Here is a 22,478-nt window from a genome sequence, read left to right on the forward strand (position 1 = left end):
GTGCTCACATTGTAACGTGGGGTTTTGATAGTTCCTCAGTTCTCTCCCATTAAGTAAAGATCAGCAAACTGTCAAACGCAAGGAGAGCTTTGGGCCAGTGTTTCTGAAATAGGAAAGAAATAAACATGGCATTTACACTTGGAATCTTAGGGATGTATCTGCCTCTTCCCTCCCAAAGTAAGAATGTATTGGGGTATGGAAGGTGGGTGATCCTTGTGTGCTTCTGAATAGCTTGAAAAAGACTGCCTACTTTCAAACACCCAGAGCTTTAAGCAAATATTTATGTTCCACTTAAATACAATCGGACTTTAAAAATCTTTGCTGCTCATGACTAGAGAGAGACTTTTAAGTGGAGTATGTTAGGATGCCTGACTCCCCGCTTTCACTTCCAGTAGGCCTGGTCTCTTCTGTTACGTTTGTCTCCATACCCTGGTACAGACATGCTTTGAATGTTTCCATCAATGGATATATAAACGAGTATATTCCGATGACCGTTGTTATGAAAATACCACTTTAGTTTAACTGAAAATTTAGACACACACACACACACACACACACACACACACACCCTTGGGAGCACGTTCTTGTGGGCAGGAGGGAGACTAGCTTGGACAAAGAAGAAGGGGACAGTGAATGTTATCCGAATATATTTATATAACATCTGGGGAGATGGCTCAGTGTCAGAGCCCTAGCCGTCCAAGCACAAGGACCTGAGTTTGAATCCCCAGCATCCGTGTGAAAAAGCTGGCATGGCCACACACTCTAGTAAGTCTGGTGTTATGGGAGGCTGGGACAGTATTACTGGGACTTGCTGGTGGCAGCTTTGCTCCCAGTGCAATGAGACACTCTACTTTCAGAGAATAAGACAGAGAGTGGTAACAGTACGGACTAGAAGTCTTCATCTGATCCACATTTATGCATTTCCTAGCACTCTAAATGAATATATATCAAACATACGTGTGCATGCATGTGTGTGTGCACACACATACACACACTCCCCCCTCTCTATATATGTATATATGAATATATTCTACATATGTATATATGAATATATTCTACATATGTATATATGAATATATTCTATATATGTATATATGATACATATATGTAATATATGTATAATATATGTAATATCATAATTGTATACAATACAAATTATATATGATATATAACATAATTTATATTATTATGATTATATTGTACATCATAATAGTTTCATATATCCTATATAATATAAACATATCATATATGTTATATAAGAGATGTGTGAATTATATATTATTACAAAATAGAAATTATATATTATTACAAAATAGAAAAAAACAGACTTCTTTCTGTGTGTGGGGTTGTAGAGAAAGCAACTCCTCCAAGATCCTGGCAAGACAGCTACAGAATAGCTTAGGCAAGTAGACACACACGTGGTGCATAGCCATACATGCAGACAAAACACTCATACACATAAAATACAACAAATATGTAGAATATATGAAGCTAATTATGATATATAATTAAAATATCCGAATGAAAACATAAAAATATTTTTAAATGTCCCAGGGACCCACACTTAGTCCCTTCTGTACCCCGTCAAACACCCTGCAAGGGCTCACACTTCATATAATTTGCTCACCCGGCACATTCTACCACAGACTTTCTTCCAGGAGAGGGAAACTTACTGGCAACCCAGAGAAAAACTAGATCCAACAGACCTTTGGTGCAGTTTTACTAAAGGCAAGGGCAGGCCGTGTAATCTGAGTTGTCCAAGGGAGCCCTGCATTCCTGGCTGCTGTTTGAAGACTCTCCTCCTAGGCAGATCCCTGCCAGGTTTATTTGGTTTAGCTCCCACTCCGGGAAGCAGGCTTCTTTCTGTGCGTGGGGTTGTGAGAGAGCAGCTCCTCCAGGATCCTGGCCGGACAGCTGCAGAATTGCTGGCATTTTTCTTTCCCCACCTCTGTATTGACAGCAGGTTTGAATCACTGGGCCCTGTTTTATGTAACATATCCAGGCCAGGAATCACTTGAAAAACATTTAGGATGCCTAATTGGATCTTGTTTTCAATGAAAGGGAGGCATTGCCTGGTACATTGTGTGTTTTTGTGTTTGAGGCTTTATTAAGAACATAGAAAGGCCTCAATTTTCTGCCTTTCCTGTTTCCTGTTGATTTTTTTTAAAGGGGGGGGGGGTGTGCTTTCCCCAGTCAGGAATATCCCAGCAGCCCACCACTTCCAACCACATCCTGGCACTTTTTCTTATAAAAACCTGTTGCTGAATAAGCATGGTTGTATCTCATTTACAAAGGCAGACGGTGGGCCTGGTTTGACTTACTGACTTCTTGAGGGATGGGCTACGTGTACGTGAGGCTAGTATTAATGACAAATGGCACTGCTCTGTGATGAGTAGAGGAGGAGAGGGGAAGAGTCTGCATCAGTCGTGTCCATCACTAGGAGAGTACTTAGTAGCGGTGCTCTGAGGGAAGAGCACAGCGAAGTGTTGCGGGGGAGTCCCAATGTGGGAGCAGCAGCTGCCCTGGCCTTCCACCGAGACACTTAGATGTTTGGCAGGACCTGTCTGACCTCTGGAGAGCTGACGGAACAGTCTAGAAGGATCCTTCAGGCTGCTTCCTCATCTTGCCAATGTTGTCTGTATTCCTACGCACTACCCTGAACACAGAAGCTGACCTCCTGGGGTTCGGCATCACGGGACTCACAGAGAGCATCTTGTCTCTACGATAGCTTGTGGTTTATGTTTCCCACCTTGTGTCTTCTCTATGTGTGTCACGTAGTGGCCATTCCCTGGGGTCTCAGCAGCTGACCCACATGGCTTGTCAAGAAGTTCTTCTAGCAGAGGTGACTCCCCCACTTAGTCTCTTTACCCTCTCTCCAGACACTGCTCCTGTCTTCTTATCCCATGTCCTCCTCTCTTCATAGCTTTGTCCTATGGATCTGGTAGTTTTTATAAATGACAATGAGTCTGAGATATGTCACCTCCACATTGGACAGAGCTAGGCTTGCATTCCCCCTGCCCCCACGTTCTCCAGTTGTGTGATAACAAGGATTCAACCACCCTCCTCCAGAATTTACTGTTGTGTAAAAATCGGCTCTACAGTGCCCTCTGTAGGAGGAGAATGGCATGGTCAAGCCAGACTGCCCCTGTGTGGGGCTGGTGCCAGGTATCTTTCCCATCTTCATTTTTCCTTTTAATTCTCAGGTTGGGAAGATAAAAGGGCTGATGGGTCTCTGCCACTCGTGCAAGTCTTCAGTCAAAAGCCTGACTCTGGGCACAGAGAGTTTAGCCGCTTTGATGGAACTAGAGAATTGGCTGAGTCAAGGGTTGGTTTGATATTATTTGAAACCGTCTACTCCTTCCTGGCTACTGAGGCACATTTAGGGAACTATGAGAGAGCCAAGTCTCCTAGCTTGTTTTCCCCAGTGGTGACTGAGAGTTCATATTATAAGGTTTCTTCATTGTGGAAATCAATTCAGTCCGTGTAGCTGAATGAAAGGCGTGTGTTCGTCTGGGTGCTTGGGGACCAACGTTCCACTTGAGTAATATGTCCCATTTTTCATTATGCTTGGATGGAACAGAGAGACCCCCGGAGTCCCTGGTTGTGATTAGTGTCACGAATACATTTGGCTGACCAGATTTTTACCCTGATTAAGTACAGAATCTGTGTATTTTGTTCTTGTGTGTTTGATTTTAATCACTAGATGTGGGAACCTGGACACTTTTTTTTTTTTTCTGCTTTACGAAGAATAGATCCCCAGAATTTCCATGAAGGAAACAGAAAGTTATTGTTAATAACTTGGATGAGCTTTTTTGTCCTCACTCATTCCCAGACTGAGGTCACTCTGTCTGCGGTCACACCTGCAGAAGTCAGCATTCTACCACTGAGTCAGGACGCCCGAGGCGAGCAAGAGGAAGGAAGAGTGCTTTGAGATGCTGGTCTTGGGATTTCAGTTCCTGGTCACTATTGTCCTCAGACCTGTGAGAGGCAGAGCAGCAAGGTGGAGAGGGCACAGTGTCTCCCAGGATCCAGCAGACAGAGGTAGAGGAATGCAGGGACAAGACTCAGCCCCAGTGACCCACTCCCTTTGACTAGGTTCCAACTCAGTCTCCGTGTCTGTCACTTTGCTGAAAGCTGGGCCACTGAAGGTTTAAACTATAGATTCATTGTTCTGAGCCTTAGCACCTGGGACAAAAGAAGATTGAGAATTAAAAGGCACATGCCTAGGATGGGATGGCCTAGGATGGGACTGGGAGAAGGCGAGGAGCAAGCACCGTGCCTGTGGTTGCCCTAGGATTCCAAGGACAAATGACAGAATGACCTGCAGCTGCACTCATAGCCCTGCCTGCTGAACATCCAGAATCCATCACTTGGGTTGGCAAAGACGCGCTAGAATAGTATGGGAGGAGCTCAGTTGTATGTAAAGTCTGAAAAGCTACAACCTGGTCTGAGAGTGGACCTACAGGTTTCCCCACTGTAGCTAGATGCTCTATGCATCTTTGCTTACCTTCATTCATGGAGAACAGTTTTGAGATTCTCACCAGAACAAATCAGATGCTGCCAGGAGTGACTGAGTCATCACAGCAGACAGTGAGCTGTGCACTAACCAAGCTGCCTCCAGCAAGCCTGGTAAGGTGGACAAAGCGCACGGGTGCTGGCTGAGAGGAGGAACAAAGAGAGGCTTGCCAGGCATCTGTAGTCAGCCCTGGATGCACAGTGGTACTAAAGATCAGAGAGATGCCTCCTGTTCTTGCTAAGCTTATGGCTGACAGAAATGGCACCAAAACATGATATAGCTCCACTCTGCTAATGTTAAGAAGGCTTTATGTTAGTGAAGGGTGAAGGGGTGTGTGTATGTGTGTGTGTGTGTGTGTGTGTGTGTATGTTTGCATGTGTATGTATTTATGTATGCATGTATATATGTAAGTATGTGTGTATGAGGGTTTGTATGTGTGTATGCATGTGTGCATGCATATATGTGTATGTATGTGTGTATGTGTGTGTGTGTGTATGCATGTGTATGTATTTATGTATGTATGTATATATGTAAGTATGTGTGTATGAGGGTTTGTATGTGTGTATGCATGTGTGCATGTATATATGTGTATGTATGTGTGTACGTGTATGTGTATGCGGGTTTGTATGTGTGTACGTATACATGTGTGTTTGCATGCATGTGTGTGTGTGTGTGTATGTGTGTGTGCGCGCGAGTGTGTGCCTGTGTACAGAAGTGCTTACATTCTGCAGCACCGTTTTACTCACTGTGAGAAAGGGAGAGAGCTGTGCTCACTCTTCCTGCCGAGGGGAGTCTGCTAAGAGCATTGACCTCAGTGTTCCAGTTCTTACTCAGCCTCATACCAACTAGGACTTAGGGCAAGATGCTCACTTCTGAGCTGCAGCCAACTCATTTCATAAGGCACTTGTATGAAATAATGAGTCCTCTTACTTTTTTATTGTTTTATATGTGTGTGCATGTACATGTGTGTGGAGGCCAGGGGTCAAGGGCCAGAGGTCAGTCTCAGATTTTATTCCTTAAGTCGTTCACCTTGTTTGTTTAGAGGGTCTCCTCCTGGCCTGGGACTCACCAATTCATCTAGGTTGACTGGCCAGTGAGCCCTCGAGTTTCTGTGTTCACCTTCCCAGGGCCGGGGTTATAGGTGCACATGCGATGCCTGGCTCTTTTTCGTGTGGGTTCTGGGTGTTAAATTTAAATTCTCCCTGCCTATAGATCAAAGATGGTACTGACTAAGCTAGCTTCTCAGCTAAGAACTCATAATTTTAAATGAATTTGTGAAGTGAAATTATTTAAGGACTTGGTGAAGTATTGGGCACTCCAGTGGTATCATCGGGGCGTTTACTTATGGGCGAGCAAGAGCTTCACCAGGTGAAGTTACTCAAGGTGACTTCTAAGCTGGTAAGCTGGACTTAGGCCCACCTGGAAAGTGCTGTGTGGCCTGGGTAGAAAAAGATGTTCCTTGGCTTTCTGTGCACCTTGCCATGGTTATCTGATTTGTAAAAGACACCTCAGCCTTACCGAGAGTCACCAAGTGAGTGCTTCACTTCAAACGCCTATTCTGCTGCCAGCTTGTCAGGGCCAGGCCCGCTGCAGAAACCAGAGCAGACACCTGGAGGAATCGCAGCCTGCCTGACTCCTCGTCAAGCTGCTGAGCAGCATCTGGGGAGTGTTTTCTACCACCACAGACGTTTTCTTTTCTAAAAAGAGTTCTGTTTTTCCATTAAGAAGACAACTGTCAGGAGAAAGGCTCAGAAGTCTGGCCGCGCTGGGTGGATCAGTGGCATTCACGAAGCCCTGAGATTATTTGATCTATCTGATACCCAGTGTCTGCATGCTTGGCAGAATGAGAATAAATGACTGCCTTTTTTCCCTCTGGCTCCTGCACATTTGGCCTAACGTGATCACAGATAGTGAATAATGGTCCAATTCAGCGCCCACTTTCTGCGTGACACCCCCCCCCCAGGAATACAATATGCTAGTTCTTTGGTTGGCTTCTGAATTTGGTTGACAGGAAAGAAAAATAATAACAGCAGAGAGATTACATCTTGCCAGCATCCTAAATTCTGAAGAACAAAAAAAACTATACTTAAATTATTATTAAACCGTTTGACAGTCCCGTTTTTTAAAAAATGAACCTCTTGGAAGGGAAAACTCGCTTTCCTGAGGGAAGGCCTAAAAGGTTAGCAGATGATGCTGTAGTCTCTGAAACCTGTGTCTCGGACCAGAAGAAGGGCCCAAGGTTTTTGGTTTTGTTTCTTTTTAACATATATTTATATTATGTGTGTGTGAGCATGTGTAGGTCAGAAGACTGGTTGCAAAAATTGGTTCCCTCCTTCCACCTTATGGGTTCCAGGGATCAAATGTAGGCTTGTATCTTACCTCAAGTTGGGGTGGCTAGAAAATGCCACTGAAGCATGTGGTCTTGTCAGTGAGTTACCAACCTCTGATCTGACCTTAGATCCTTTACTTTGTCCCTGAGCCTCAGTGTCCCCACTGGTAGAATGGAACAGTTGTTATCTGCCACAATGCAGATGAAGAAGCCAACAGAAGAAAATGCTCCATAAGTGTTGACTATTACACACTTCAATATCCAATGACGTCATATATATATATATATATGTATATATATATATATATCATGTGTATGTATATATACACACACACATATATATATATACACACACACATATATATGCATGCACATATATATGTACTATGAAAACCTTTTGTCGAATAAACTCATACGAAGAGAGAACTACATGGAGACATGGAGCAGAGATATAAGCTTAGGCTGACTGCTCTCCTCTTCCATGGTAGCTGTAGACACACCGAGCCTTACCACCCTTGGCTGTCTCTAGGTATTCTCTGAACACCTAGTGCTGTAATGGGTCCTCGATTCTCTGTGTCGGGAACCTGCTCTGAAGGGTATTTCTTTGCCTTTTGTTGTTGTTCATTCCCCCCGGGTCATTAGGCAGAAACCTGGGGTGGGGAGAGGGAGGGGACAACCTTAGGGATAGTGGGTCACCTTCATTCCTGGTCCTTGGAGAACTGTAACTGCCCAGCACAGACTTGGGCCACCGCTAAACTTCAGTGAGTGCTGAGCCACTTAGGAGCTGCTTACAGATGCAGCTTTGTGGGACTGTCACTAGATATTCCGGGCAGACAGGGTGGAAGCCCTGTCATATGGCAGAGGCAGGGATTTCATGCTCAACATCATTTTACTGAGTGTGAGACGCTGGAGACTTCCCCAAGGCTCAGATCCTTTTTGGGGAGGGAGAGCAGCATGACCTCTGATATCAATCTCTGAGAATTCTGGGATGTTGTTTACATTGTTCTAGTATGGTCTGCACCATGCAGTAGGCAGGAGCCCTATCTTCCCTGTGCTGAATGCTACTCCAGAATTGGTATTGCCTTGGCTTCTGTAGGGTTTTGTGACAGCCTTGTTTTGGTGACAAATCATAGGGAATCCCAGATAGAAGCAGCCCCCCAACCCCATCTTCTGCCTTCCTTGCCTGGCTCCCACTGTGAGTGTTGGTTAGCTGGCAGGCTGGTGCTTTTTCTGATTTGGGCTGTACATCCCACTTGGGTCCCCCACCCACTAGTCAGTTTTTAGCATAATAGACCTTTTTCTTAAACCATTCTATAAAACGATGTTTGTGGCAAAAAGACATTTAGGAAAGACACAATTTCATTAGCTTTTGGACTGTCCCACTGCCAGAGAGGCTGTGAGGCGTCCTGTAGAGAAGAAAACGGTTTGACCACTCTTTAACCCTACAGGTTCCAAACCTCCTTGACCAGGAACTCCTTCTCCTTGTTCCTGCCTGTTGCCTGGCTCCCAGGGAAGTACCTACCCTTGTTTAACACTGGTTGGGAGGCTCCTTCTGTGGGCAGCCTCCATTTATGCCAGGACAAAGCACGGAAGGCTGGTGCGTTAGGGTTAGGAGACTTGGCAAAGATCTTTGCCTAACTGTGGTAGAAGGCTGCATTTACATAGCACACAGCAGCTCCCCTCTGCCAGAAAGCTGCTGGCTGTGGACAGTGATCTCCCGAGGAATGGAGTTGTCCCCTGTAAAGAGTTTCTCGTCTCTCTGTGAAATCTCATCCGCCCTTGGAAGCAGAAGGAGCAGCTTTTCCACAGCCAATTTTGACTTTCTTGTGGCCATATATGGTACAAGATAGAGAAATGGCTCTATCAACTAAAGCAGAAGGATTTTCCATGAGGTTTTGAATAATTTGAATAGAGAAAGAAGGTGTTTTCAGGGTACTGTTGCTTCAAAGGATAAGAAAACAGATGCCTTTCTTTTTTTGTTTTTGTTTTTGTTTTTGTTTTTCAAGATAGGGTTTCTCTGTGTAGCCCTGGTTGTCCTGGAACTCACTCTGTAGACCAGACTGGCCTCAAACTCAGAAATCTGCCTGCCTCTGCCTCCCAAGTGCTGGGATTAAAGGCGTGTGCCACCACTGCCTGGCTGATGCCTCCCATTTTTAATGGTATCTTCCTGACTTGGGGTAACAGTTGGTAGAATACTTACCTATCATAGATTAAACCCTGGGTTCAGTACCCAGTGCTACATAAACCAGGCATGTGGTACATACCTGAAGTCCCAGCATTCTGGAGGGAGATGTAAAGAGGATCAGAAGTTCAAGTCATCCTTGGCTATATAGTATGTTTGGGGCTAAACTAAGCTAACTGAGACCCTGTCTCAAAACAAGAAAGGGAAAGGTATTATAGGGATGGAATAGCTTCCTTTTAATGTCACAGTTAAACACCAGGTCTCTTCTCTTCTTCCATATAATTGGAAGGATTTAAAATTTCATGTATGACAAATCTTTTTGATGTACAGGATGTGGGGTTTGGGGTGGGCACAGCCCAACAAAACCAGAGATGGACCAACAGACAGATACAGGATTGAAGAGTTGATTCTGTTTTTTAAAGTTATAGATGAAACATAAGCCAGACTTCATCATTTGGCTTCCCAGTTCTTTGCAGAAGGAGTGGTATTTGAGAGATTCTTCCTTTGAATCTCCTTGAAGAAGAGATGGAGAACACAGCTTTGGAAATGGGAGGATGCTTCCTTAGTTTCTTATATTGCTCTTTTTTTTAAGCTACCAGCAGAAAAACAAACGACCTTGTTACTCATAGTTTCACAGGGTTTTATCTAAAAACAAGCCATTGAAGAGAAACGATTACCTTGTCGTATATTATAAAAGGACCCAACGTGGTTGTCCCATACATTGATGGCTACTTATTCCTCTGAAATGAAAAAGTCACAAGGGACCCTGGGGAATTAGTGGCTCATATAAGACAGAAAAGCTTACCTTTTTGCATTTCTGAAAAACAAAACAAAAAAAAAATTGAAGAATGGTATTGGGATTTTGGAAGCCTATGCATTACAAAGCAGCTTACAGAATTTAGGCTTGGTAAGATTACAATCTGTGTTCTAGCTCAGACCTTCTAAGAGCCTTTGGAATTGTGAACGTGTGTGTATCCAAAGCCAAGATCCTCTCACCTCCGCCAGGCTGGTGCCTGGCTGCCATGGCCATCTTTGTGCCTGCCTTTTTTCCTTTCTTTAAAGATGCTCCCCAAGCCAGCCAGCAAAGGGAGTGTCTTCAAGCCTCTTCCTTGATACTAGACACTGAAGCCAGGTGATGTCAGTGCTCACCTGTCCTTCCGCCCTTGCGAGGTGGAGACAGGAAGACCGGGAGCCCAGGGTCATCCTCAGTAACATAATGAGTTTGAGGTCAGTCTGGATGGTGTGAAACCTGGCTTTAAAAAACTGAAATTTGGGGCTGGAGAGATAGATGGCTCAGTGGTTAAGAGCACTGACTGCTCTTCCAGAGGTCCTGAGTTCAATTCCCAGCAACCACATGGTGGCTCACAACCATCTGTGTCTGAGGAGAGCAACAATGTGTTCACATACATAAAATAAATAAATAAATCTTTAAAAAAAAAAAACTGAAATTTACTGAGTTCAAGGCCAGCCTGGTCTACAGAGTGAGTTCCAGGCCAGCCTGGTCTACAGAGTGAGTTCCAGGACAGCCTGGTCTACAGAGTGAGTTCCAGGACAGCCAGGACTATGCAGAGAAACCCTGTCTCGGAAAAAAAAAAAAAAGTGAAATTTAATTTTAATGATGATGATGGTGATGACGGTGATGGTGGTCGAGGTGGTGATGATGAGTTGTTTTGACAGTGTAGAGAAGGCTCCTTCCGCCAGCTCTAGAGTCTTCCTGCAGAGCCAATGAACGGAGACACATCCACACGCCCATGTAGTAGCTCAGAGGCTATAACGACACCAACAGAAGCTGTTCTGAAAGACACGCACTTGGGATAACTCAACTGGTTTCAATTATCCTCAGAAATCTGAGTGTTCAAGATTGACACCTTGACAAATCATAGGAAATTGCAAACAGTTTCCCAGGCCCGATGATCAGTTCTATTCCCCAACAGCTTTGGAGAAGATTTAGGCAGGAAACCTCCCTCAACCAGGTTTCGACTCACCATAGCAATGACAGGAGCTGGGGTCAGCCTTCCTGGAATACACTCTGTCTTTGTGCCCGTTGGCTTCAGGACCAGACCACCAACGGCTGGCTCCCTGACTGAAACCCGCAAACAGTAGAGTCCTGGGCTGCATCTCACCTTTGCTGAAAGAGAGAGGAAAAAGTTCTCAGAATCTGCATCACAGTGTTTCCATTTAGAGCACTTGGGTTCCTGTCAGAGAAGGCTGAGGCTGCTTGCCAAAATAAACCCAAAGGTTTTCCTTTTCTTCAAAGCCATCACAGTGTTTCGAAGGAGACGGTCTCTTTAAGTAGTGGTTTGTCAGTTGGATTGTGGAAATTGGTCTTTTAGAACCAAGGTGCCCAGACCAGCACTGGGAAGTCATGAGTGGGTCAGGAAGTTCCATAAAGGCCTCTGCCATTGGTGTGTGTGTGTGTGTGTGTGTGTGGTGTGTGTACACGAGTGTGCGCGCGCAAATATGTGTAGAGAACCAAAGGCAACCTCCCGTGTAGTTTCCCAGGTGTCACTGTCCACTTGGTGGTTTTCTGAGGCAGTATCTGTCACTGACTGGAACACACCAAGTAGACCAGGACAGCAAGCCAGAGCCCCAGGAATTCAATGTCTCTACCTCACAAGCACTGAGATTACAAGTGAATATCTCCATGCTGAGGATTGTAAGTGGGCTCTGGGGTTGGAAGGCAAGCCCTTCATACACTGAGCTACTCCATAGTCCTTGCCATTAGCATTTTAAACATCACACTAGAGTAGACTATATCAGAGTTTATTATACACAATAAAAGTAGTGGGCGGGGGTGAGATGGCCCAGAATGTGAAGGTGCTCGATTTGCAGACATGCAAAAAGATTCAACTCCAGAAAGTTGTTTCCAAGGATGCACATGCCAGGACACACATGCAGATGCATGCACACGTGCGTGTGCACACATACACACAGAAAGAAGGGGAGGGAGAGACAGGCAGGCATTCAGACAGAGTGTAACTTTTTAAAAAGTATCTCAGCGCTGTTCATCTTCGTCTACAGATACATGTTCACAAGCTTCTGAGTGAGTCACGATGTGTGTATTTAAACTTATGTGTGCCCGTCAACACTAGGTCATGCTGCTGACCTGGCCACTCTCAGCAATACACTCCATACCCTTCAGGACATAAGTGGACTGAGTGCCGAGAGCAGCCATTTCAGATGACTTTCAAAGGCAGTGTGACGTGGGACAAAGGGATAGATTCAATATAAAAATAAGTCTTTTAAATAAGTGCTTCTTCAACCTGCACCACTCACAAGCCTATATGATTCTCACCAATTCTCTAAACCGTTCATGGGTCTCGGTGTCATGTTTTTAAGTCAACTTGAAACGTAAATGTATATTTAGTCAACACAAAATGGTTCACTTCTACGTGGGCTGGGTGCAGTATACCTTGAAAAGGATGCAGATACTCATCTGTAGGTTGTAAAAAGCAAGTCGCTTCCCAACAGTGACCCACGTGCGCTGTGGGGGATAGGATGTCCAGAACGTTCTGGTATGCTTTGCTCCTGCCCCCTCCTCCCTGACACATTCCTTCGATGTAAGGAAGAGGAAGGCCCATATACATGAGGAAAAAAGGCGAGAGCTGTTAGTTATTAGAGTGGCTCTCCCCATTTAGAAAGCCCACCCCTCCCTCCACCCTCCAGGCTTGTTTTCCTAAGACACCAGCATTTCTCAATTAACGAGGTTGACAATACCTTATCCCAGACAGCTTTCTCCGCTAGTAAACATGAGGGAGAATATTTGAGAATAAAGAAATACCCTATGCATTATCACACAGCAGTAAAAGGACTTAGCATGTGAGGCTAAGCATGTGGTACCCCGTGGGACAAAAATGGCCATGGCTTGACCTCATGAGGCTTCTTAAAGGCTCACTGGGATTTTAATTCGAGCACAGCTGAAAAGACTCCAAAGAAATAGTAGAAATAGTTTGTCTTCACTCCTTTTATTAAAAACCAGGGTCTCGCTGGGTAACCCTGGAGCTCACGATGTAGACAAAGCTGGGCCTCGATCTCAGAGACCTCCAGAGCCTGCAGCTAATCCTCTCTCTGGCAAATCAGCCTTGTTTTTCTTTAGCCCTTATTTTCCAGCAAACGGGGTGCTGATGAATTATTTCCTGTTTCCTTTCTCTAAAATATAAAGTTCATAAAGGCAGGATATCTTTGTTTTGTTGCGGACATGCCCCAAGTGTCTGGAATGGCATTTGGTGTGAGTGTGACATGTTTGATAAATAAGTGACTGTTGGCGTGCACATGTTGAGTGTATGGATGGTGGGTGGGTGGGAGCAAAGATGAGTGGGTGAGTGGATGGGAGTGGGAGGAGGAATGGGAGGACGGACGAGTGGGTGGATGGATGGGTAGTAGAAGGAAGGATGTGGGCGGACGGGTGGATGGTTGGATGAGTGTTGTTTCATTTGGCTTCTGATAAGATCCCAGATAAAGGGAAGGACAATTTTACGAGGTAAAGTGGTCTCCAACTTGAAAACTTACTTTCGTTAGCCAGAGGGACTCTTCTGTGGTACAGCTGCTTCCTGCTGAGGGGGTGTGGATATCACCATCCATAAGGCAATGTCTGAAAAACACTCTGTGTTTTTCACAAATGTTTGTATTTGTTCTTTAAAAGGAGGAGGTGGGCAGGAGATGTGAACAAGTTGTTGAGAGTTTTCCTGCCATGCACAAGCGCATTTCTCAGCCCCACATACACGTGGAAGATAGAGGCAGGAGGTCATCCTCAGCTAGAGAGCAAATTTAAGGCTAGTCTGGGATGCAATGAGACTGTGCCTTTAACAACAACCAAATAGATGTCACTGAGTACTGTGTCAGGAGACCTGGGTTCAAATCCTGGGTATTCCATTTTAGCTAAAAAGAACACAGTCACAAACAGCCCTGCCCACTTCATTGTAATAGGGGAACAGGACGCCGTTTAACAATATGTTGAGTGGTGTGCCTCCAGATATCCATGAGTCAACCCTGGGAGGGGGTGGGGGTCAAGCCAAGGAGACCCCACGACAAGCTGGTAGTTAGGTAGGTTTGTAAGCCAGTCTGTGGTTCTGCCCAGGAAAAGATCCAGCAACACCCGTGAGTTTTGGTGGAGGAGTTGTGCAGCACCCTCCCCTCCAAATCCAAATTCCCCAGTAAGTCAGGAAGATGGATGTGTTTTAAAACATTGGGAGGTCTGCTTTGGATCACCCAGAGCTGTGGCTTCCCCACGCAGCTGCGGGCAGACTCAGCCAGTTCCCTGGCTGCCCGGCTCCCGGCGCTCGCGCCCCACACAGGGCTGCCTTGACCCAGCCTGAGCAGCCGTTGACTTTTAAATCATCAAAAGCGGCACTATGTACAGTTTACTCTGTTGCTGGAAGGCAGCAGAACATAGGTATTAGGAAGAGGAGGTGGGGGAAAGCAAAGAGAGCTGAGGAAGCAGCCGTTAATCCTGCCAGGCTTCTGGGCACAGGAGTAGTTGCGGATGACAAAAGTTAATTAGAAACATGAGCAGTTTAACCGAAAACACTTGTGACAATTGGAAGGGCAGCCTCTCCGCTTGCAGAAATTCTCCTAGAGAATCCTTGTGGGAGAAAGTGGCCACCATTAGGTAAGTCCCAGTTTCGCCACTGTGACTTTGCAAGCAGTGTTCTCTTAAGGGGCTGACGGGGCTGGGCTTGGGGGTGGGGGACAGGCTCAGTGGAGGGTGTCTCCTCTGTCTCCTGGCCACTTTCTCTAGCAGCTACTGGAATCTGGAGCCACTGGTGCATCATGGCAGTTCCATCTGATGAAGGGGCTGCAGTTTGGAGGGCTCTCTGATGCCGGGCCACTCTGGTAAGTTTAAGTGACAGGACAGTGATAGGTGAGCCCACACTTCCCAGAATGGTCCTGGCACTTGTATGGAAATGCCTTCATGGATTTCTGAGAAAAGAATGTGGGTAGGGAAACATGCATTGAGTGCCAAAGGGGAAGCCTTGACTCTCAGATAGTCTGTGTTTTCTCGCCTTGTGTGTGTGTTGGAGATGGGGGCCCGGGGCACGTGCTCCGATTGTGTTCTTAAGTAAAAGAAGGTCTCTAAAGTCTGTTCTGTTTGTAAGCCTTTGAAAATGCCAGCATAATGTCTCTGTTGCACAACTACTGCTCAGCCTATTTGGCCGTTAACAGAAAGGTTGGCGGTTCACGCCCACTCTGGGATGTGTGGGTTTTAAGTGTTCACTGGAGAGAACTCCTCATTTCTCTCCACTGTGAATTCCCAAGTAAATACAGAGAATATGCCTCACCTGTTTCCCTGAACAGGCTAGGACAAAGTGAAATTCTTTAGGCTGGGCATGGTGGCTCACTCAGGAGGCAGAGGCAGGCAGATCTCTGAGTTCAAGGCCAGCCTGGTCTACAGGGTAAGTTGCTAGACAGCCAGAGCTGCACAGAGAAACCCTGTCATGAGAGAGAGAGAGAGAGAGAGAGAGAGAGAGAGAGAGAGAGAGAGAGAGGAAGAGAGAAAAGGGGGGAAGGATGGAAGGAAGAAAAAGTGCCAACATAGAAAAATCTTACATATGAATTAGCAACTTATATGAATAATCTATTTCTCAGTTAAAATTATTGGTTTCTCCTCAGTTTCTATTTTTACTTACTTACTTTGGTCTGTTTTAATGTCTATGATAAATTGTCTTCTAAAAGTTGAAAATGTCAAAAAATAGTTGGATATTTCTTGACTGTTGTTCACAACTGGAATTCTGGGTTCAATCATTGAAAGCATTTATTTCCTACACCCTGGAATACCACGGGAGTGGTATGTGGTATTGGTAAAGGATTTTCTCTTTTTTTCCGGTAGATTATTTACATTCTTAGTTGTGCTCTGCATGGTACTGTTAAGATTGGCATGTGTTTACAGAACAGACACAACCAAGATGTGGTAAGGCTGGGGGAGGTGCCGTGTGAACAGAACGGGAGGATGAACTTCGTTTACATTGTAACCACAGATAATCCTCACCTCCAGTAATGGAGCGGCAGGGCATATGAGTGGGGAACGGCTGGCTGGGTAGCCATGGCTGGCCTTTAATCTTCAGTGCAGCTCAGTGGATATGACTCAGGTCGCTTTCCCTTCCCTGTCTCTGCAGAGCCATTGGCAAACTCAGCATCCTCCCATCCCGGAATGGGCGAAAATGTACCTGCTTCCTTGGAGAACAACCCTTCCATCCCTGTTAACTGCTCCTCCTCAGCCATCCCCCAGCCCAGCATGACCTCCAAGCCTTGGCGCAGCAAGTCCCTCAGTGTGAAGCATAGTGCCACGTCATCCATGCTCTCTGTCAAACCCGCTGGGCCTGAGGCCCCCAGGCCCACACCTGAAGCCATGAAGCCTGCCCCCAACAATCAGAAATCCATGTTGGAAAAGCTCAAACTTTTCAACAGCAAGGGAGGCTCCAAGGCGGGTGAGGGCGCAGCATCCCGGGACACGAGCTGTGAGCGATTAGAGATCCTGCCCAGCTTTGAAGAGAGTGAAGAGTTGGAGGCCGCTAACAGGGCACTGTCTACTGCGGGCCCTGCATCCAGCAGCCCCAAGATCGCACTCAAGGGCATTGCACAGAGGACTTTCAGCAGGGCGCTTACCAATAAGAAGGGCTCCCCAAAGGGCAGTGAGAAAGAGAAGGAGAAACAGCAGCGGGAGAAGGAGAAGGAAAAGGAGAAGAGCAAGGACCTCACCAAGAGGGTCTCCGTGACCGACAGGCCTGACCTCAAGGAAGAACCCAAGGAAGAGCTCAGTGGGGTGGTTGTGACTGAGGTGCCGAAAAAGTCCTCCAAGATCGCCAGCTTTATCCCCAAAGGGGGCAAGCTCAACAGCACCAAGAAGGAGGCTACAGCTCCATCCCACAGCGGCATACCAAAACCAGGAATGAAGAACATGCCTGGGAAGTCCCCAAGTGCCCCCATACCTCCCAAGGAAGGAGAGAGGAGCAGAGGGAAGCTGAGCTCAGGGCTTCCTCCCCAGAAGCCCCAGCTGGACAGCAGACACTCTAGCTCCTCCTCCAGCCTGGCATCCTCAGAGGGAAAAGGCCCCGGAGGGACCACTCTGAACCACAGCATCAGCAGCCAAACTGTCAGCGGCTCCGTCGGGACCACACAGACCACTGGAAGCAATACCGTCAGTGTTCAGCTACCTCAGCCTCAGCAGCAATACAACCATCCCAACACCGCCACGGTTGCACCTTTTCTGTACAGGTAGGCGGCAGCACCTGCTACCCCCCCCTCCCCCCGGGTAAAGAGCCTGCTTCCCGGCTCTGTCCGTGCAAGGATCGGGAACATGTGAGCCAACAGCTAGCGTAACACATAGTTCTGTCCTGGTGCACTCAAGTGGGCAACTACTATAGCTAGACAGTGCTGAAGCAGGAGACATTGTGAGCTGACCCCAGGATAAGAAGGCTTCACTAGGCCTGTGAGGGATTAGGGCATTTCAGAAGCACTAGCAGCATGTAGGTCTGAATATGCAGGGTGGCTGCTTTGGTGTCACCCAAAATGAGTTGTAAGCGTATACTAAGTAGACTTAAGACCATCCTGCTATATAAAATTCCCTATGGCAGCGCTGGTGTTGAACTTTTCGAGTCTGGCAATCCCTATTACCTCCTGGGGCTTTCTGAGAAGAGACGAAGGAGGAAGAGATAAGATTGACAATGGCCAGCTGGGCAATGGTGGTGTACTCCTTTAATCCCAGCACTTGGAAGACAGAGGCAGGTAGCTCTCCAGGTTCAAGGCCAGCCTGATCTACATGATGAGTTCCAGAACAGTCAGGGCTACAGAAAAACCCTGTCTCAAAAATCCAAATAAATAATAATGATAACAATAACAACAACAACAACAACAATAATAAGATTGACAAGGGCCACTCTAGAACAGGAAATGTATCAGGCTAAAGTCTGCTGTCCTTTTTCTGTCTCAGAAGCCTCATGTCTTTAATAGCACATCTGTAGAACCCAGCAGCCCATGTAGAAGTAGGTGCTACAAGTTCCTTGTCCTGTCCTGAGAGTCACTCTACTCTGCCGCTCCCACACTCCCACACTGAGACAGACACCCGTAAGCAGTGGCTGAGCTCTTCAGGCTCATGGAAGCTCCTGTCCTACTGAGAAGGGAGCTGAGAGCTTTGGCTCACAGGGCTGTCCCTGGTCCTGTACTTGACCCACTTCACAGAAAGGTGGCCCCCAGTACCTGTGCATATAGCAAAATGACCCGAACGTCACTTAGTTTGTGGCTGTCTTCCAAAACACAGAAACACAACTGTGTACACACACGCAAAGCACATGCATCAACGGTTGCACACAAGTACAGACACGATTACACATTCATGTGCCAAATGCCAATGTGTATTCACATAGGTACATTTGCACAAGCCCAGGTGTGTGCATTCACACCCACACTTTGAGCTTCTTATGCTTGTGTGACTCCCCAAAGAATTAGATGTCCCCTCCCTCCCTGCCTGAATTGTGTACCTGTGAGCTCTCAGGCTGCCTGCCACAAGAGTTGTCAGGAGAAAGCTAGCCAGCATCCATGCAGTACAGGGGTGATGCCAGACTTCCTTTTGTCCTGTGTTCACTCTCCTCTGCCTACTTCCGCCTTCTGTGAGAGCCATAGCAATCTCCTCTGATTGGCAGACAGATCTATTTTATTCAGGCAAGCCATCAGCTCAGCTAACAGTGCTGAGAAGAACTCTGGGGAGTCTTTCAGTAGAGGCCGGGTGAGGATGCATGCACGGTTTCTCGTGAATTGTTCTCTGACATGCAGTGGGACTGGGGCAACCCTAGCAGCATTCACAGTGCCATGAGGTGATGCACATTCAGGCTACTTGATAACTTCTTACTAGCCATGTTAAAACATGTGAGTGTTTGGCCACTGCCATTGCTGCTCCATCTTTATTTAGATGCTGAGCTCTTTGGCAGACTAGAAAGCAAACGTTTATCATTATTATTATTATTAATTATTATTATTTCAAGATTTTCTTTTTTGTTGTTGTTTTTTGTTTTGTTTTGTTTGTTTTTCGAGACAGGGTTTCTCTGTGTAGCCCTGGCTGTCTTGGAACTCACTCTGTAGACCAGACTGACCTCAAACTCAAGAAATCTGCCTGCCTCTGCCTCCCAAGTGCTGGGATTAAAGGTGTGCGCCACCACCGCCCGGCTATTTCAAGCTTTTCTACAGTAAGAAGGATATCTTGTGACTAATGTGTGAGGAACAGGAGGAAGGGAACCTCCTAGATGTTCAATGCCAGCCTTCCCTGTGTGTACTCACTCTGGGCAAAGTCCTCTTTGGAGAAGCCATGAAGAGAGACTGGGGAAAAGAGACCCAGATAGGAATTGGGCCACAGCACCCTGACCTGTGTCTGTTGGGGCCGCCCACTGTGTCGTCTTAGGCACTGGCCACAGAGATAGCTAGCAATTGCTTGTGAACCAAATGTGTGCGAAGACCCAGCCAAGGGCCTCTTCGTCCTAGTCCCCTGAGACTTCCCAGTTTTGTGAGCTAGCTTGCTTTTAAAATTCCAGTTCTATAGGTGAGCAACTGATGCTCAGACCAGGACATTTGTTCCAGGTCACAGATGTGGTAATTAGACGAGCCCTTGTTTAAAACCAAGCCTGCTGCTGGGTGTGGGGGCAGAGAACTGCAGAGGCAAAGGTGTGCAGATCTTGGAGTTCAAGGCCAGCCTGCTCTGCAGAGCAAGTTCCAGGATAGCCATATCTACACAAAGAAGCCTTGTCTCAGACAGACAGACAGACAGACAGACAAAAACAAAACAGAACAACCCCCCCCCAAAAAAACCAAAACAACAAAACTCCAAGTCTGCCTAACTTACTGTCTATGTCAAGGATTCTTGGTGTTTCAGAGAGGGCTCAGCTGTTAAAAGCACCGGCTGCTATCACAGAGAACCTGGGTTTGGTCCGCAGCACCAACATGGTGGCACACAACTATCTATTAACTCCAGTTCCAAGGGGTTTGATGCCTTCTTCTGGCCTCTATGAGTACTGCGTGTGTATGTTGCATATACATACATGCAGGCAAAACCCTCATCTATGTCATGCATGTAAAATAAAATAAATCTTTAAAAAAAAAAAAAACATTTTAAAAGCAGAAATCTTTACATGCACAGTAAAAGAACTGCAGTTCACAATAGACAATAGTCTCAAGTCTAAGCCCAGCTGTTTCAAGCATGGTTTGTTGACATTCTGTGGGATGATGGCAGGGTCACTGCAGAATGCACATGTATGTTCAGAAGAACGGGGCTGCAGTGATGTAACAGGAAGCAAGTAAGTGCCATGCTCCTCTAGAGGACACACTACCGATTGGCGCCAGCAGATGGCGCCCGACAAGAGTGAACTAAGTATCTCCAGATCTATCCATCCTTCCTCCTTCACTCTCTCCCTTCCTTTCTCCCTCCAGTCATTCCTCCTTTCCTTCCCTTTCCTTCCCTTCCCTTCCCTTCCCTTCCCTTCCCTTCCCTTCCCTTCCCTTCCCTTCCCTTCCCTTCCCTTCCCTTCCCTTCCCTTCCCTTCCCTTCCCTTCCCTTCCCTTCCCTTTCCTTCCTTCCACTGGCTGAAGGCAAAAATTCAGATAGATTCTTACATGAAATCTCCCAAATTTTCAAATTTTATTTTTATTATTTTTAGTTATGCATATATGTGGCTGAAGTTGCGCATATGAATACGGGTGCCTATGAAGGCCACAGGCAGCAGATCCCCTGGATCTGGAGTTACAGGCAGTTATAAGCCACTCTTTGTTGGTGCTGGAAATCAAACCTGGGTCCTCTTCTGTAAGAGCAGTGTGTACTCGTAACTACTAAGTTATCTCTCCAGCCCCCAAACCCTCACAGATTTGAAATAATGAGCTAATTTGCCAGGTGTGGTGCCACATACCTTTAATCCCAGCACTCATGAAACAGATATGGGCAGATCTCTTTGAGTTTGAGGTCATCTAGTCTACATAGTGAGTCCCAGAACAGTCATGACTATGCACACTGACCCTGATTGAGAGAGGGGGAAGGGAAAGACAAACAGAGACAGAGAGACAGAAAGAGACTGAGAGAGATGGAGAGACACAGAGACAGATAGAAAGGAGGCAGATGGACAGAGACAGGGAGAGCATGCTAATTTAATTTTAGCAGTATGTCTGTAGGCTAGTTGTATAAATTGGGATTTCATTTATAAATTGGGATTACAAGCAGTGTACTTGTTTTAAGGCATTTCTAGTCCTAAGTTGATTACAGAGCTTCAAACTCTGGCTGTGTAGATAAACAAGAACACTGGGGTAATAATAGACCTTTAAACAGGGTGGCTATGGGAACTAGGGGTGCATGGCTTCCGTGGGACAGAAAAAGAACAAAGAACATTGTGGGGTTTGAAGTTATCAGCTTATCTCCCATAGCACAGCTACATTTTTGGCACATTCTAAGGGATGGGGATATTTCTCCATGCCAGAACACATGCCATGCATGCACGGGGCCCCTGGGTTCAATCCCCAACAAAAATGGGGAGAGAGGCATGTCTTCTTCCTGGTGGTGAAAAGTAGCTGGATCACTCCAGGCCTCGATGCACAATAACCAATGTTACTGGCAAGGTCTGAGTAGGCCAAAGCAGCTATGGCCAGAAACCTCCCATGCAACTGGCCACTGGTTCAATCTGCTTGACAAATACAGGGCCTGGGGGAAGGGTTGGGAAAGTACAGATCTCAGTCAAGTGTTGAAATAATGATCAATGAGACCTTTCATGTCGGAGGATCTGAGCTGTGAATCAGAAACCTGGAGGGTAGACACAGCTGCTTGGCACCCATTCCTGACGGCCTCACACTCACTGTTTCATAGAGAGCCGTGTCAAGAGGGTTGTGGAGGGAGAGGGATTGTCAGTGGTGTCATGGTTATGCTTTACTTGCTGATGCTGTGGTAACTTACCACATGCTTTTAGATGTAAGTCCGAATGTCCAAACCACCTGGCACCCTCCAGCATTTTTCTGGTTGAACCCTCACTGAGAAATGGCAGACCCTCCTTTGGGGCTTTGAATATTTCATCTTTCTGGGCTCAGTTGCTCTCTCCACGTGTGGCTATTGAATTATTTAGAGTCAGTCTGCTGGCCAGCCCTGCTCCCTAGCTGCTTACTTAGCAGGCCATGGCAAGCAGCTCAGATGTGATGGTTGCCACTCCTGATGACTGGGTCAGCTCTGATTTGTATGTCAAGGTCCCAGACGGACACCGAAGGGAATGTCACTGCCGAGTCCAGCTCAGCGGGTGTGAGCATGGAGCCTAGCCACTACACCAAGAGTGGAGGAACTGCTCTGGAGGAAGTCACTGGTGAGTAGGAGCCCTGGATTGTGTGGTTGCAGGGGAAGAAGCCCCTCATACAAGCACCTGCTAGGGCGGGCTGCCAGCGCAATATAGGAATCAGGCAAAGTTGCTCTCTTCTGTTATTTCTCCCCCACCCCCAACCCCGTT

The 22,478-nt window shown here is 46.5% G+C and overlaps 1 protein-coding gene across 8 annotated transcripts in view; it reads left to right on the forward strand.

Moving 5' to 3' along the window:
- The window catches only part of Nav2 (neuron navigator 2), a 646,610-nt gene that overhangs the window by 476,783 nt on the left and 147,349 nt on the right, over positions 1-22,478 (forward strand). For 6 of the 8 annotated variants that reach the window (XM_076934936.1, XM_076934914.1, XM_076934921.1 and 3 more), the window contains 2 exons: positions 16,140-17,238; positions 22,225-22,337. In XM_076934936.1, coding sequence (XP_076791051.1) covers positions 16,140-17,238; positions 22,225-22,337 — 1,212 coding nt within the window. Of the gene's footprint in view, positions 1-14,614; positions 14,636-14,828; positions 14,860-16,139; positions 17,239-22,224; positions 22,338-22,478 lie in introns of those variants that run through there. The other 2 variants (XM_076934950.1, XM_076934945.1) reach the window with 2 other exon arrangements.

Source organism: Arvicanthis niloticus, chromosome 1, assembly GCF_011762505.2.
Source record: "Arvicanthis niloticus isolate mArvNil1 chromosome 1, mArvNil1.pat.X, whole genome shotgun sequence".
NCBI lineage: Eukaryota > Metazoa > Chordata > Mammalia > Rodentia > Muridae > Arvicanthis > Arvicanthis niloticus.